Source organism: Scatophagus argus, chromosome 13, assembly GCF_020382885.2.
Source record: "Scatophagus argus isolate fScaArg1 chromosome 13, fScaArg1.pri, whole genome shotgun sequence".
Lineage (NCBI taxonomy): Eukaryota > Metazoa > Chordata > Actinopteri > Scatophagidae > Scatophagus > Scatophagus argus.
In genome coordinates this window covers 10,259,302-10,276,083 of record NC_058505.1, presented here as the reverse complement: position 1 = coordinate 10,276,083, position 16,782 = coordinate 10,259,302, and the positions used below count along the sequence as shown (strand labels likewise).

Genomic DNA, 16,782 nt, shown 5'->3' with positions numbered 1-16,782 from the left:
GGTTGCCAAAAAGTCCTTCTTCTGCGTTCCTTCCCTGCTCTTTGGAGGTGACGCCACTTGGGCCCCTACAGGATTCGAGGATCTGAAGCATCTTTTGGAGTGACTGGCCGAACACAAAAGCAGCACCTCACATATGGAAAATGCTGTTAGATTAGGCTTGCTTGGAAGGGCTAATATAGCGGCTCCGATTGATGCCGCTCGCAAACGCGCTATTGACCTTCACGTTCGGCAAACAGAAGAGAACAGGTATGTTCTTCAGCAGAGTAATATACCAGTTCTGTGAACTCAGATGCTGTTATTGATAAATGCCACTCATATCTCTGTCTCTTACTCTTACTCCTGCACCATGTTACATCAATATGTGCTTGTAATTTAATCGATGAGGTGCATTTGTTTTTGGATTCACTGAGCAAGTACTTTGCACATTTTATTGCTATTGTGCCCCGCAAAGCTTTCTGTGCCAGAGATGCCACTGGATTGCAGCTGTTCTCTGTTATCTTTTGTGTCTGGTTTTTCTTTTGTTTGTTTGTTTGTTTGTTGTTTTTTATTCTGTAGTCGTGCTGTACTTTGCCGTGCTCAAGTTATTTCAGCCTCAAACAAAGACAAGCTACAAATTTCTCTCCAAGCCAGGATCAGGAACTGTACTTTATGATTTCTGCGAGTACTACGTCTGCTGCTGGACCCTGACCCCTGGTTTATCACACTCCAAAACGTCTCTTCAGCGGATAGGAGCACATTTTTTTTATGAAAACACACCCAAACAGTCTCTTGATGTGGTCCAGAGGTGTGACTGCTGAGAAGAATGACTTCAGCAGTGGCCATCTTCAGCCGTCCATTCTGTACGGTAATGAGTCTGAGGCTTTTCCTTCACTTGGCTGTGGTGGACACTTGATGGTGAGTTTGATGAATACAGCAGCTTGGTCCCCCAATCTCTGCAATCTCAGGAGGAGAATTAAGATGAAAGTCAAGCTTTCATCTTGCTTCAGCTGTTTTGGAGGGGCGTAATTTCAAAACAATTTACCCGTAGGTTTATCCTCTCATTTCTCCATCTATGCTTTTATCGCGTGCGTCACTCATGTCTTTGAGTCGGATGACTGATGGAAAAGGCTTCTATTCAGTAATAATCACATGGACTCATCATTTTAGGGGAATAATGACATATCCATTCAGACAATATTTACTCAGGTCAGTCTTTCCTTTTCAGATGCAACATTCTCTGATCTGTGAGATGGATGGATGTCGGGGATTTTTGAAAGCAGTAAATCAGATTAAAAATTTGCATCCCACAAAACAAATACCAGCTAGGAAATAAATGACAAATTTCCGATATTTAGGCTAAATGTGGGTATAATTAACAATTATGGATTTAATTGAATGGGTCTATTTACCATTTATAGATACATTCTTTAAACTGTTTACCACTTGAATCCTTTAGACTAATTAAAGCCCAGATGTTTCCGCTGATAAGCAGATCTAATTAATATGTAAGCTGCACATTTCAATTGAGTGCGACTGCAGGAAGAAACACAATACCTCGAACAAATGGTGTTACAAGTAATTTCAAGCTCTTGCATAGTTAATGCTGGTGCACTGCATTCTGCTATATGGTACCTGAGGAGTAGGCAATGTGATGACAGCACACTCACACGTATCATATGAATCTGTAAATGCCTGTTAGCTAATTCTATCTTTTGTAATAGTTGATGTGTTTAACAGAAATGTCATGTGATATTCATGGAAAATACCCTTAGAAATTAAATTGTTATCCAGTGTTCGGTCACTGTTAATAAAACACTAACAAAAGCACAACAACTTCCCTGAATTTGTTGATATTTAACTGCAGCAAAGCGTAAAAGTATAATAATGCATCCGAGGGATGTTTATGTGTTTGAATCATTGGGAAATTTTAAAATCATTACTGCTTGCAGTAAGGCCACTATCCTTTTGAGGTGGTGATCAGCTTCTATCACACTTTTATTATAATGAGCATGGATTTGCAATGGGGAAGCCCGATCTTGCTAGATAAGTGACACCAAATATCAGTGAAGGTGACTTAAGTACACGTGATAAATGTACAGCCTGGCATCGAAGCACAATGAGGCTTGTCATCTCACTTCACTTTAACTTCACAGCCTAATTGAAGTGATTTCAAGTGTTTGGTTACATATGTGACAGGCAGGGAAAGTGTCTTGACTGAAATCAGCCACCTTCTATTAATATTCCTCCCACAGACGCCTCCACAGCCTGTGTTAAAACTCACACAAGAGGTAAGTGTGCCACCTAGTGTCACTGGTGGTAATAACATCTTGTATTCGTACCACCCTATCATGAGGTATCATATATGATTAGGAACAAGAGAATCATTTTAAGCAATGCATAATTCCCATCACTTTCATGAATGCATTGCAGCACTTTGCACAGGGTCGTTTGCATGCAGAGACCCGCACATTCAGCGATTAAATTATTCACAGTCCAACCTCAATTCCATATATACATGACCTGGTTTGTGCTTTCCCAAGACACACCATGAAGAAATCACTTTGTCATGTGCGTTGATACCAACTAACATATCTAGCACGTGTCATTTAAAACTATAAATCCTGAAGCCAAAGTCAGCAGGGGGTTAAGAACTTTCTGCACTCCACATTCTTGGCAGCTGAAGGCACCACTTCCATATTGAACTCCAAGTCAAGCCAAGTGTCCTCAGAATCTCTGGTGGAGGGTGAAAACACCCTATCTGAAGAGATTGTTTTCACAGTATGCCGAAAACTAATTACAAGAAATAAATTAATTTCACGCTACTGCTTTAGAATTAATTGCATCTTTACAGAAGTGACTGGAAGTGATGGCTCAAGCAGCTGTGATAAGGGTGGACACACAAAGTGGTCTATTGAATGTTGTGGCTTATCGGTGCCTTTACTTTACATAAAGACGCACTTGATAATCCTTAAAGAAATTATCTAAAACTCTAGTTTGTTGTCGTTTTAATTGCTGCTAAGGTATTTTTGTCATGCAGCTCCCACAGCGTGCACACACCATATGTTACAGCTGAGCGTCTTGTTATGCAGCAGGCCTATGCAGCAGTGCTTCTTTTACACTAGGTGTGATTTTTAATGAAAATGTGTCAGGTTACATGGACACATCGTATCTTCTAATATCTGCCACTGTCAAACTCTTTGACGCCTCAGTATCTGGTGATCTGTGATACATTTCACACCCACTGATCTGTAAGCGTCTATAAATAAACGCGTCAGCAGCTCTTAATGGTGTGTCATCACTGTGACCAGTTTGATAAGTCAGAAATTCCTGAACTCTCAGATCGACAACATGCGGTTCGTGAAAAACTGTGAAAGAAAAAAAAAATGTTTTTCAAAACACGATAATTCGTTTTTGCAGCTTTTCACTGCATGTTTTCTCCAATAACAGTCATACATGAAATATTTTATTTCTGCAGAGAGTACTAATTGATAAAAAAAGCCTATTCATCGTTAAAATAGGGGTAATAGAGCTACTGTCTGTGCTTGGAGTGAATTCTTTAGGTATTTGGGTTAACTGCTTATTTTCATTATTTTGAGTTAAGTGACTGTTCAAGATTCTCCTAATTGGCCCCAGTGGGATTTTGAGCAAAAAATCTTTGATGTTCACATCTCGTTCACATCCTCCTATAATCGTGACAGTGTTATTGTAATCTGTGCAGATAATGTTGTTGTATTTTTTAACAAGATTCCAGCGTTTGATCGTAGCAAGAGTCCGTTTTCATTCCAAGATTAAATCCTCCTCCAGCACCTCTTTCTCTTCTTTTTCCATGCTCTCCGCTGTCATCTCTGATACTCATCACCACCATCACATGACAGATGGTCCTTTCTAGATCCTGTAATTATATTTCCAGCGCCCAGATTTGTGATTCATCACACAGATGCATGATCGGCATGTCATCTTAACAAAAGTTGGAGAATTGTTTACGAGCACCAGTGCATTTTTATACAAACTATAAATTAATAATCCCCAATCAGCCTTAAAGTAATGTGATCACCAACTCATGGGGGATTTCAATTTGGGTTTTAATACATTTGTTATAGCCTACTGCTTTATTTATTTATAGAGCCCTGCACTTTAATGTAGCTACAGCTTCTTATCTACAGAATCTACCCATTTTGAATGCATTATTAATAAATCAAAGGGGCGCTGATTGGACCCTGCAACTGTTTCTGGGGAAAAAGATGTTACAAGGATGATGGCTACTGAAGTATAACACTTTAACAAAAATAATCACAGTTATGTTATAACTAAACTTGGGGTAACAGGTACTGCTGGCTTGAAGAAAATTGGATAATAAAATTGGATAAAATTGGATATGATCCCCCCCTCCATTAGCTGGCTGATGTGCCCTTGAGCAAGGCACTTAACCCCCAATATGCTCCCTGAGCGCTTGATGCAGCCCACTGCTCCTGTGTGTGTTTCACTGCATGTAATTTTGCGGGCGTTGCATGTGTGTTCAACTAAGGATGGGTCAAACGCAGAAGACAAATTCAGTGTGTATGTAAAAATGATTCTGATTCTTCTTCTTCTTCTAACTACTACTTCATCAGAATTCCTTTATTAATCCCTGGAGGGAAGTTCTTCTTCATGGTCAAATGCACCAGCCTGACCTGCAGAAATCTGGAGGTAAACATTAGCTAAGTGCCAGTAGGTGTAACACTGTGCCGTACGTATTTTGCAAGCTGAGTACCACATCCAGTAAATCATTCACCACAGCCCACACAGAGCCTAAGCACAATGAACCACTGTTCCTTTGCTAACACTGTGTTTTATCTTTCTGCCAAAGTACAAAGTCAAAAAAGCACAAGAGAGCCTTTTTTTTATTATTACGTAAGTTTGCATGTATAAAAAGCACATGGTAACATGAGATTCCAGCTGCAAGCAAAGGCAGTAGCACTTTAATTACAGTCCAGTAGCCTGATCAATAGCACTTTTTTTTTTAATAATTCTTGTTCTTGTTAAATTAAACTGAGACCTATACATAACAACATCTGCCACAGTAGTACAAGTGCACCAATAGAAACATTCTTTAATGGTCATGCAAAATTACAACTTGAACAAACTTGCACATATACATGCACACACGGGGATTTCAGATTCCCTTTCATTAGCAGGTTCAGCTTTTCTTACAGCTGGTTATTGTTGCATTCAGGCAGTTGTAAGCAGCGGCTGACTCCACCCAATCACGCCCTTGTGCTGACATTTAGGATTACTGCCAAAACATTGCAACAACCATAACAATACGCAGGGTTTAAACTCTGCTCGGTCAACAGTCAAGAGCCTCACTAAAATGCGTCTGCACAGATAATTACTGCGTGATTGGCAATTGCTGGTGGTAGACAGCCAGCGCAATTGTTAAAAGAAAAGGATAAAGCACATAAGGTGAAATATTTTCATGTCAAATGTTACAAAAGGTAGGTGTATTATTATCATTAATTCATTTAGGTTTTTGTTATATTTTTGTATAAAAAAAAATAAACATTTTAATATCAGCCACACAAATGCAAAACTCTGTCAATTCCTGGGAATAATAAAAGATTATCAGTAATAACCAAAATACCCAAAGTTGTTACTAATCGATACAAACCCTCCACAGCCCTTAAATGCATATATCACTACACCTCCCATTATGAACCTGCAAAAACTGCCACCCTCTAAAAGCAGGAGGGGGTAAATATAGCTGATGGGTGAATGGACTGAAAACTAAGACTCTGAAGGCCACATACACACAATATACAACACAAAGTATGTACAACTGAATGCATTTGAATAGATTTCAGTGCAAAAGACTTTTTTAACCAAAAAGAAGCAGCAAAAACAACCAAAACAAAACAAAAAGAGAACAACGCACACAAACCACACTCTGAAACCACCTGCTTTTTTTTCTTGTTGTTCAGGCGCATACCAAGCATTCAGATCCTGGGCCTCTCAACATCCTGTACAGTGAAAAGTAAACACCATTCTTTTGAGGCTTCATTGTTCATGACTTTCTGCAGACATCTGCTAGAGTTTTGAACTTTGGTCCAAGTGTGTTTAGGAAGTCAAGGTTCTCGTTGTCGCCGTAGTCACTGCAGCATCCGACGGAGCCGGCTGTGGAGCCGACCCCCTCGAACCCGTAGGAGTGGACAATGTCGTCCGCGTACCGTTTGTTGTCCTCTGTTCCCATGAAGCTCAGCTTCTGCAAGACAAAGTGGAAGGAAGTGTGTTATTACTCAGTGTGGATTAAGCCTGAGCTACAGGAGAGGAGACACTACACCGTGTGATAACACAAGGCTGCTCAGGATATGACTGGCAGACTGATATTACACAGCGAACAAACAACTTGGCAACAAGTTAGAGAAGTAATATTTCTCACCGAGAAACTAGGAAATATTAAAGTTTACAGAGGATACCATCGCGGCTTAGAGAACAAGATTGTCTTTACTCACGAGAGTTACCGAAGCTCTTACAGATAACAAAGAAGTTATTAAACCCCAGAGAATGAATGGTACACAAATCCGGAAATATTTAATTGTGCTACACTTTCCTACTTTTTGTGCCAACTTACACCTTCAGACACATTTTCTGCTGTGTTGTTCTATATACATTAAAAACCTTAACATGCTAAGACAACCTTACCTGCTGTAGATAGCGTCCATTTGTTTGCCAGGTCTGAAGATGAGCGGCGTTCTGAGAGAGGTACCTGCTGTCAAAGTCCACACCGCTACCGACAAGGTGACTTCCGGTGAATTGCTGCCCTCCATACTGGCTATCATACTGGCCAGAATAGTATTCCTGAGCATCGGTAGTGACAACGCCAGTCTTATACATCTCATTGTCACGTACGCTGTGGACTCCGATTGTGCTGGAGCTCTTGTTCCCTGGCCATCCTGCATTCACAAAGGAACCTTTGGTCGAGCCCTTCACTCCTTGTTCAATCCCAGTGGTGGGAATCGTGATGAGACTTGAATCCTGACAAAAAAAAAAAAAAAGATATGTGGGGGTGGGGGAGGGGGGGATCAAGCAACAACTAAATAACTGAGGCAAATGTCAGGGAAAAAAAATACTGAAAATAATGTTTCTTGATGCGGGTATAAGCCCAGGTGCTGAACTGATAATTGTGTCCTTACCACTTCTTCCCCTGGGGCCTCAGTGTTTGATTTGAGCAAGATTCCACCACTGTCTCCGAGATCCTCAATTTCCATCTTCTCGTTCTTTGTCACACAGAAAAGGGCAAGCAGTATGCCTGCAATAACAAAGCAAGTATGTGAGAAATGGGTACAGAGGGAGGATGTCTTATAATACAGTGCTTCATATGCGGTGGGCATATATACCACACATTACAATACTACAATGTATCACTGCTCTGAGTACAAAGCATAGAACTGTAGCAGAACATCTAAATTTCTATCACTCCTTCTGTGCTTTTACACAAGCATGAGCAGAAAATTCCTGTTTCATTATCTACCCGGTTTAGCCTACACAATTCTGCTGGCAAGAGTATAGCAGTAGGGGACTCACAGAGCAGTAGGAGGAGGGCCAGAGGCAACAGCATAGCCAGTAAAGCCAGTGCCCCCAATGACACAGAGCTTTCCTTGGCCAAGCAGGCTCCATTCCTGCACTGGCAGATCCTGACTTTCACCGTCTGTTTTTTACCAAAGCCCTGCAGATCTGTAACTTCGACGGGAACATCGTGTATCCCTGTAGGAAGCTCTTTGAGCTGCTTCAACGTAGCTGCTGTGTCTGAGGAGGAAACACGTGGAAGAAGCACGATGAGATGTATGTTTCTCCATGGAACAACGAGGCAACACCGTGACGTGAATTTTTCAGGACACATTAGAGTAAGTGTCCGTCATGACGCTTTTAACAAATCCTTATAACAAATACCATACATGCCATTTTGTATCAAAATATTCAATCTCTATGACATTGAGTGTAAGAGCAAAAATCTGAACACAGCTTACAAAACCTGTTGCTATAAAAAATGGAACAAAAAAACAAGAAAATATATATATATATTAAAAAATATTATAAAATACAATATGCTAAATATTAAATTTCTATATCCTGTATGTTCCAAAAAATATTATTGTTCTATATTAGCTATTAGCTTTCTACAAAGTTTTCACAGTTTGGCCACCAGGGTGCACAAGTTTACATTCCACTTGGAAAATGTCCCCCTCAGTACACTTCATGGTTATAATAATAATAAATAATTCAAGGGATCCTCATCAAAAATGCTTATGTTTTGCATTTATGGGTAATAGACCATTATCAGATTTTTAAAACTCTGTTTCTGATGTTGGACATTTACTAGTTACAGTTACAGAGTTATTATACTTAAGTAAAATGTGAGGTATATGTACTATACTTAACTGTACTTGCATTTCAATTTTCTGCTGCCTTACACTTCTACTTGGCTGTATTTCATAAGTGTACTGCTTTTTATTTGGCTGCTACAGTTACAAAACATAAAATGAGCTCTTGAACATAATAAACCGATAAACTGTTGGCAAACTGGCCAACTATGTACAGTCATAATGAGTTCAAGATTATTAAACTGCTCATCCGTGCTAATGACCCTGTTATGTAATATTTATAACAGGGGTCATTCTACTGCATGACAAGTACTAAACTACAGTAGATTTTGCTCAGGATACTTCTCTACTTTTACTAAGTAGGATTTTAAATGCAGGACTTAAATTGTATTTTTACTACTATTCTACTACTACTTTCACTTAAATAAATCATCCTGAATTGTTCTTCCATGACAGTTGCTACTGATATCAGCCTCAAACACTCATTATCTGTGGAGCTGTAAACAGTCAGCATTACTCCTCTGGCTCGTTCGCCGTCCAAAAATTCTGCTGTTTGAAGTCAACTGTCCGATTAAACATTTTGTCCATCAGCTCCTTTCTGTGGTTTTTGTATTTCATTCAAAAAGACACTCTTTAGCAGATTAAATGGGTAAAAAAAAAAAAAACACCTACCATTAAATCTTGTCACAGACCATTTGCCATCATGGTCATCTGGCAAACTAAAGCTGAAGGGGGAAGAAAAGGGAGAATCGTCCTTGTCTTCAGCCACCACCAGCACAGAGCCGAGCTCCCCTTCCTTCTCACACATGACCATCTCCCCAGGGATTACTGGCACGTTATCGTTGACATCCTCCACCACAATGATGACCGTTCCTGTGCCTGTCTTGGAGCCTAAAATACATTAGCATAACGTTAGCACCAGGGTTGGGTAGTAACAAATTATATGCGAAATGCATCTGACTTGCGCTGTTTTGGGGTGTTTAAAGAGAATTTTTTTATTTTGAAATAATCCAGAAGTATTAAGATTAGATTTTAGATTTTTTTAAAATCCAATAGATTACTGATTTAAAAATTTGCAATGTAATTTGCACTCAATCACCGACTAGTTCAAAGTACTCTGATTCAACTGCGGTTTTTACTTGCGTACTTGTGTGAAACGAGGGCACGTCAGAAGGCAAGAACCAGACAGACGAATTTGTACGTCTTCTGCCATCACTTGGGTGTCACTTAACTGGAAATTTATACTTCTGCGTTGTATCCGTGATAAGGGCACAATCCTTGCCATCACATCAAGCAACTGTGAGTCACCATAAACAGCTAGTTGCATCCCATCCTGTCATCAACATACCTGTGTTTTGTTCAGACAACTCCTGGCGAGGGTGGAGCTGGTGTTTTTACAAACTGGCTGGTGTAACAAGCACGAAGATGACAAACATAGTGTCTGTGGCGACTGACTGTGTACACTAGACACTTTCACAAACCACAGCTCCCCTGGCGACAGCGTCATGGACATTTGCCAAACCAAAAAGTAATAGTTGCAACTAAAGAATTGGGCAACACCTCACTGAAGAAACGTGTGACCTCCTTATCAGTGATTGTTTATGAGATTAAGCACAATTACAGAGAAAGAGGAGGTAGATGTGATATGATATCATCTGAGTACTTTTTTGTAATTACATCTGAAGTTCTGCTGCTTATACAAGTTGATGAAGAGGAAATGAAATGTACAGCATTTACACATCACTTACTAGCATCAACAGCTTTCACAGTGATGTTGTAAATTCCATCCTGGACGAACTGTGACTCTCTGTCGATTGTGTTTGCAACCCTCAGCTCTCCGGTATTTTTGTCGACATTGATCCAGGAGGCTGGGTCTGTGGCCTTGTAATAACTGAGAGGCAGTGAGGGAAAAAGTTACTTGTGTATTAGTAGCAAATTTTTCGATTCAGCAGTGAAAGTCTGCCCTCAAATGGTCAAAAGAAGTAACACAGACTTGATTGTGAGGTCTTGAGGTACAGCCACACTGTACCACAGCAAAGTGCCTTTCTTTTAAACAATTATGAAGCAACATTGCTCACTTGATGCCGTTGCTGCTTTTGGTCTCGGGATCTACAGCAGTGTAAGTTCCTATCACTGTGCCGTTCGGCGTGTTCTCTTTGACAGTCAAGCGGATGGAAGGAGCTGTGAACTCTGGACCCTCATCAATGTTGGTGACGGTGACATCCACAGGGATGGAGAGCCACTGGGCCGTGGTGCCAACCAGTTCGGCTTCATTAAGCGCCATGATCTTAAGCTTCAAGTTTTTGGTCTGCTCATAATTTAAGGCCTGGAGAAATAGGGGGGCATATTATACATACAAATTTGTTGCCTGTTCCATAATATGCAAGTGTCTGTCATATTATTGGATTGCTAATAATATAAAATCAACTCACCTTTGAGACATACAGAAGCCCCTCGTTTGTTTTGGGGTCCGTATCAATCCTGAAATTTCCATTTTCATTTCCTTCAGTGATGACGAACTTAGAAATCCAGTTTGGCGTGTTTATTAAATCCTTATCTTCGACGGGAATTCTGAGGATAAGTTTTTCATTTTCATTTTCATTGACGTTGACTTCATACTAAAGGAAACAGAAGCAAAAAAAGACTCAAATGAGACACCCTCCGTACAGCGAGAACAAAGAAAAAAATGCACCTGCTATGTTTCATTTTTGTGTGTTGCCACTGGCCAATCACTTACAGACGTCTTTGTAAAAGTTGGCGGGTTGTCGTTGATATCAGCCAGACTAATGGTTGCTGTCCCCGTGTTGGACAGACCATTTACTGCACCGTTCATATCTTTGATTTGTACTGTCACCAGATACTTGTCTTTTTTCTAAACAGCAAAAAAAAAAATGACAAAAGAATATGAGAAAAGGGTAAATAAGATAATAAGGCAAGAGGCCAAGAAAAAACATTTGTCCTCTAATTTTGACCACAATCACTAATGCATTGGTGCGGGTGCTCACCTCTCTGTCCAGGGTGTCAGTGACTGTGCTGATGACACCGGTCGCTGAGTCGATGGAAAACAGATCCAGTCCATCCAAGAGAGCATACCTGATCTTGACGTGCAAGGTCCCCGCTTGGTCTCTGTCTGTAGCGTTCACCATCCCAACCACTGTACCTGTGGAGCAAAACACGATCGCGGAGTTTGTCATCATCCACACTGAAGGCGGAACATCGCAGAATTTCTGGTGTGTATTTACATGCTCCTCACCTACGCTGCTTTTCTCAGGCACAGTACACTGAATTGGGCCTTTGAATGTCGGAGCGTTGTCATTCACGTCATCTACGATTATGGTGATGGGTAATGGGTCGTCTGTGGGCTGATTTGTTGCTTTGTCGAAAACTTTGGTGACCAACTGTGAAGGGAAAAAGTCCATTCTACACCTTTAGCACAGTCAAAACTACAACTCATATGGTTTAACATGTCAGATTTGTAATTTAAAGTCCCTTTAAACAGATGTATGTTGATGTCAATGTTAATTATTCCACTTGAGGGTTAGTTCAGTATACTAACCAGTACAGTTATTGGGCTTGGGTTGGTCTTGGTCAATTTTCACTAACAACGAGTCCATTCTTCAAAGAAATAATCATCAGACTATTCCACAAGGAAAACAATGGTATGTTGCAGCTCTGTTTTGCACTCACAGTAAACGACGGGAACTCCTCACGATCAACTGGCTTGTGCACAGTTAACATCCCGGTTTGCCGGTTAAGAGTGAACACTCCCACTGGATGCTCATTGAAACCAGGTCCACTGAAGGTGTAGTACACATCGTACTTGGATGCCGAGTCTGATACGATCTACAGACAGAAACCAAATGATTCACCCCTTTACAAATGAACACAATTGAGCATGGATTCTGTTACTCATACACCATCTGTTAAAGTTAAAGAAACCTTCCATAACCTCCTTCAGCCTGCATTACTTTGATATGTATCTTGGAAAAAAACAAAAAAAAAAACAAAACAACTTTTGGCTGATTCTAACAAACAATCTTGAAACGCAGGAAAGGAGATAATGACTGCATTAAATCATGTGAAAGTCGTGTAATTAAATAGGTGTGGCTGCGTGTGAGAGCAAGATAATCTCAGAAATAAAAAAAAGAACATGGAGGCACACAAGTGAGGAGAGTTTGCGGATTTTTAATGCAAATACTGCATTATAAACAAACCACAGTGCTAAAGTAAAGTAATACACACCAGTAAGCACTGGTGTGTTTAATTACTTTAACAACTTTGCTTGTGCTAACTCTACTTGTGCTACTCTATGGTGCTAAGGCAGACACATTTGCAAGACAAGGGTTACCGTTTCAATGTCTTTAGGATAAGGTCCCACATCATTTTCCAATATGTTGAATGGTGGGGGACTCCAACGTCTCTTGGACCTCTTCAGGAAGCCTTCACCTTTGTGCTGTGGCATATAAAACAAGTCAGAAAACCGTAAAAATATCGACATTCTGACTTGTATGAACCTGCTATGCGAGGATCCAAACATGTCTCATGTTACCTCTCTTTTCTGCACCGCACTGCGGACAAGGTGCACTTCCATCTCACTGTCCAGTCCGCTGCTGTCCCGAGCCCTCACAGAAAATGTCCGCCCGCTTGTTGCCACGGACACCGAAGTCAAAGCTACAATTTCTCCATTGCTCTTAATTATAAAACTCGGGTCCGTCAGAGTTAAGTGTAGTGACTTGGTGTCACAGTCGGCAACTTCGACTGAAAAAAAGCGAGAAAGTGGAAAGTGAGAGGGGCGGGTTACGAAACAAAATGGAAGGAATTTAGCCAAATGAAAGCCATGACGAGTTCAAGAAGGATAAAATCAAACATATCAGTCAGGTACCTTTAGTGATTTGGTATCCGGCCTGGATAGTTTGTGGCACGGTTACGTACAGATAGTCCGGGATAAAACACGACTCCACACAGGCCAGCATCTGAAGCAGAAAGTGAGTTTCATACAGACTTACAGAATAAAAAACTGCTGATATTAATTCGCTAATGGCGAATAATTGCATTACAACAACATTCATCTTTGGTTTGAACACAAGCCAGAGGGTAAAAAAAAGAGAAAACTTAAAACACAATGGTCTTGACGTTATATCCGTATCGATAAATACTTGTTAAAGCACAAAGGATACAACAAAACCGAAAAGAACAAAAGTGCAAACACTCACCAACACCAGGCAGATGTTGAACATTAAAACATTCGCCATGTTTGGAAACTTTCAGACTCGACTTTATTATTCCGTGCGGGTATACGGTGGACACCGCCGAGGGTCAAACCGGCCAGAGAGTGACGGACGGTGTATTGGCGTCGGTGTTCAAAAGAAACTGCCTGTTCCCACACTTGTGCTCTGTGTGAAGACTTTCCCTCAGATATCTCCCTCCGCTGACAATGAGTCAACAGGCAGACACACCTTGACAAACTGCCCCACCCAGACTATGAGCCTCTCTGTTAGGATTAGCAGGCGTAGCACCTTAGGGCTGTCCCCTCTGTGTTCGTCTCTATTCAACACGTCAACTCCCTTAAAGTTTGCAGATATATCTATTTTGTTTCCTGCCAGCAGGGGGAAACATTTACTTAAATATTCATGCAGCTAAAGCGATTCTGTAAACTGTTGCAAGACATTAAAAAAGAAAAAAGTGTTAGTTTTCCGTGGAAGAGTTATTGAGCCGTGTCTGTAAATGCACCATAATGTCCCACAGGTGTCTGATACTGGTTTGTATTCACACTGAGCAGCCACAGAGAAAAAGTCATATGCTCATGTTTTGCAATTTTATTTTTATCAATATACTTCTGATAATTACTTCTTTCTCTGCTTGTTTTTCAAGAGTTTCTGGTTCGAGAAATCTCTCCCAGGTCTACACAGGAGACTGACCCAAACACCACCCAAACCCCACCCCGCCTGCCCCTCCTCTCTGTTCTTGCAGCTCCACTGGAGCATTGGCTTAGGAGGAACAGAATCAGGCTCTTCGCTTAACACCGCAGGAATGTGTGCTGAATGGAGCCTGGTGTTGGGGGAGGCTCTCTTCCCACAGCGAAACGCTTGCTATCTCTATAAACTGCTGATAAAAAAAATAAAAAAAACCAAATGTGTCCAGAGCCAGCAACTGTGTCCTTTAAAAACAAGTCTTCACCCCCTCCTTTCCTCAGATCTGCTGCAACGTGGGGGGGTAGACCTTGTTTAAAAGTGCATTGTGGATCTCAGACGACGCGGGGCTGCTACAGGAAAGGTGAGAAAAATGTCAGGAAGACTATGAGTCATGGGCGTGGACATAATGAACAGGCTTGGGGATGGGAGTGTGTACAGTAAATGTAAAACAGACACAGCAAAATACCCCTCTGTCACTGCCAGGCTAAAAATGAAAATGAATTATCTCAGCGGCTTCAGCGTGTGTACACAGCACGCAGTATAAGTACGAACAGATAGGTTGGCTTCCAGTTGTTCTCTCGGTGACACTGTGTCTGACCTCCGTGTCACGCACTGTCCACTCACCGTGAAACGGTGTGGCGAAGATGAGCCACTTTTGCTTCAGTGAATAACAATAACTAAGGACTTATTTGCTCAGAATTGAAGAAAGTGAGTCATTTTCTGACGACGACGCCAAACTTTCAAAGGAATTATATTCAAAATGTCTTCACGTCATTGTGACTTCATCACTCCAACTTTATGTGGACTGCACACGTGCTGTAGCCAGGTGCGCTCTGTATTGTTTATGATCTCCCCAGGTGAATCAGCACCGTGTTGCAAAATCGAGTTTGGAAAGTGTGTGAAAGTAGCAGAATCAGAATTCCTTTATTTATTTATTTATCCCTGAAGGGAAATTCCACTACATTTAAAAAAAAAACACAAAACCTGATGCAACCGGACGCAGCATAAATGCGACCACAGATGTTTTCATAGCCAAAGCGGTTCCTGTTCCAGTTCACGACAGCAACGTGCATAAGAACGTTATGTGAGTGCACCTAATGCGGCTTCTCCACTCCCGATGGGTGAGTGCCAATGGGAGGCAGGGTGGGGCTTGCCTGTCATGTGCATGGCATTTGGGTGAGACAAACTGCTGAACACCATTTTTTTTTCTTTTTGTTGTTTTTGCTTGTTTGCTTTGTCTAAGAAAATGATGTGACTAATAGCTATTTGTTTATTATTGTGTAATTTGTAATAAGTAAGTTATTATCTTTTTTCCAGCCTGACACACCTACCTGAAACAACCCGCTAGTGAAATCTGACTTAATGAAAGTTATGTATTTCAAAGTTAGTTATGCAATGGTAATTCCTGCTACTGAACAGGTGTTATGCAGTGAAAGTTTTTTTTTTGTTTGTTTATGTATCAGAAACACCTCTTTGTATAACACCATACAGTTTATCAACATCCCATAATCCGGCATCCAAAATGACTAGCAGAAACTCGTTCAAGGGCCCACGTAGAAAGGATTTATTGTCATATTAGCATTAATTTTTGTGGTGGGGTAGAAATTCTTGGAAATACAAGATTTATTCTTAATCTACTCGGTATTTCATGTTATCGTGTGTTTTATTGTATTCAAATATACCGGACTGCTATGACAACCTAATTTCTCCTCGGGGATGAATAAAGTCAACTATCTATTTATCTTCTTGATTCAACTCTCAAATCAATTTACTGTTTTATTATGATCTAATATATTGCTTGATTGCAACTAACGCCTAAGATAACATCCTTACCAATGTGCTGTGCCAACACCCCAGCATAAACACTTATTGATCTGTCAGAAGAGCCAGTGCACACACACACACCAGCAGTAAGGTGGTTTGGTCCCTCAAACTGGGCGAAAATACAACAAGGCCCAACTGACGTGACAAGTCTTATAACAGACCCACTTTGCTGCATATTCAGCACAAAAGTGAGCAGTCAAAACTTTTGTTGGTCTTTTTAAACATTTCAGCCTCTCTAAATCAGTAACTTTGAAGTGGTGACTAAATGTGTTACCTTCATTGTCATCACAGCACGACTGACTGATGGTCATGACTCTCGCTCTGTTGTTTTCAGGTGTGCCTCTCATGTATTTGTCATGATACCAGTAGCCACCCATTCGCCTTTGTATTAGTAGTTCTTAGTTACTGGTTGCGAAAACTGATGAAGACCGTTTCTGACCAAAATGAGACGAGTAACGCAAACTTCCAGTGAAATGTGAAATGCACATCACACCTAGATGACTGTTAGGGACTTTGCAACGACTGATGCAAAATCAGCCTCTTAACTAACTCCCTGCACATTTAGAGCAATCTTTATTAACATAAGTTATCCCTGTTAAACAAACCATCAAACGAAATGGTCTAATCTGGCAAGATAAGACTGATTTGTTACATCTCCCACACACCTTTGGACACTGGGAGTCAAAGTTTCATGTAACTTGGCAACATAA

General features: G+C 40.7%; 1 protein-coding gene across 1 annotated transcript; it reads right to left on the bottom strand.

The window, feature by feature from the left end:
* Window positions 1-4,841: 4,841 nt before the first annotated feature.
* Window positions 4,842-13,877, bottom strand: dsc2l (desmocollin 2 like). Its single transcript, XM_046408053.1, has 16 exons — window positions 13,550-13,877; window positions 13,219-13,309; window positions 12,886-13,094; window positions 12,685-12,789; window positions 12,024-12,179; window positions 11,590-11,734; window positions 11,342-11,496; window positions 11,074-11,208; window positions 10,769-10,954; window positions 10,415-10,662; window positions 10,085-10,227; window positions 9,009-9,227; window positions 7,540-7,761; window positions 7,149-7,264; window positions 6,658-6,990; window positions 4,842-6,217 (listed from the first exon to the last, which is right to left on the bottom strand). Exons 1-16 carry the CDS (start codon window positions 13,586-13,588, stop codon window positions 6,020-6,022), a joined length of 2,700 nt encoding a protein of 899 aa, XP_046264009.1. The 5' UTR covers window positions 13,589-13,877; the 3' UTR covers window positions 4,842-6,019.
* Between the last annotated feature and the right edge of the window lie 2,905 nt (window positions 13,878-16,782).

Bases quoted from the DNA above. Each gene is read 5' to 3' on its own strand.
- dsc2l (XM_046408053.1), bottom strand. From the start codon at position 13,588: ATGGCGAATGTTTTAATGTTCAACATCTGCCTGGTGTTG. The intron at 13,095-13,218 runs GTACCTGACTGA...GCTTTTTTTCAG, and splicing joins CGGATACCAAATCACTAAAG to TCGAAGTTGCCGACTGTGAC. The intron at 10,228-10,414 runs GTGAGCAATGTT...ACTGCCTCTCAG, and splicing joins AAAAGCAGCAACGGCATCAA to TTATTACAAGGCCACAGACC.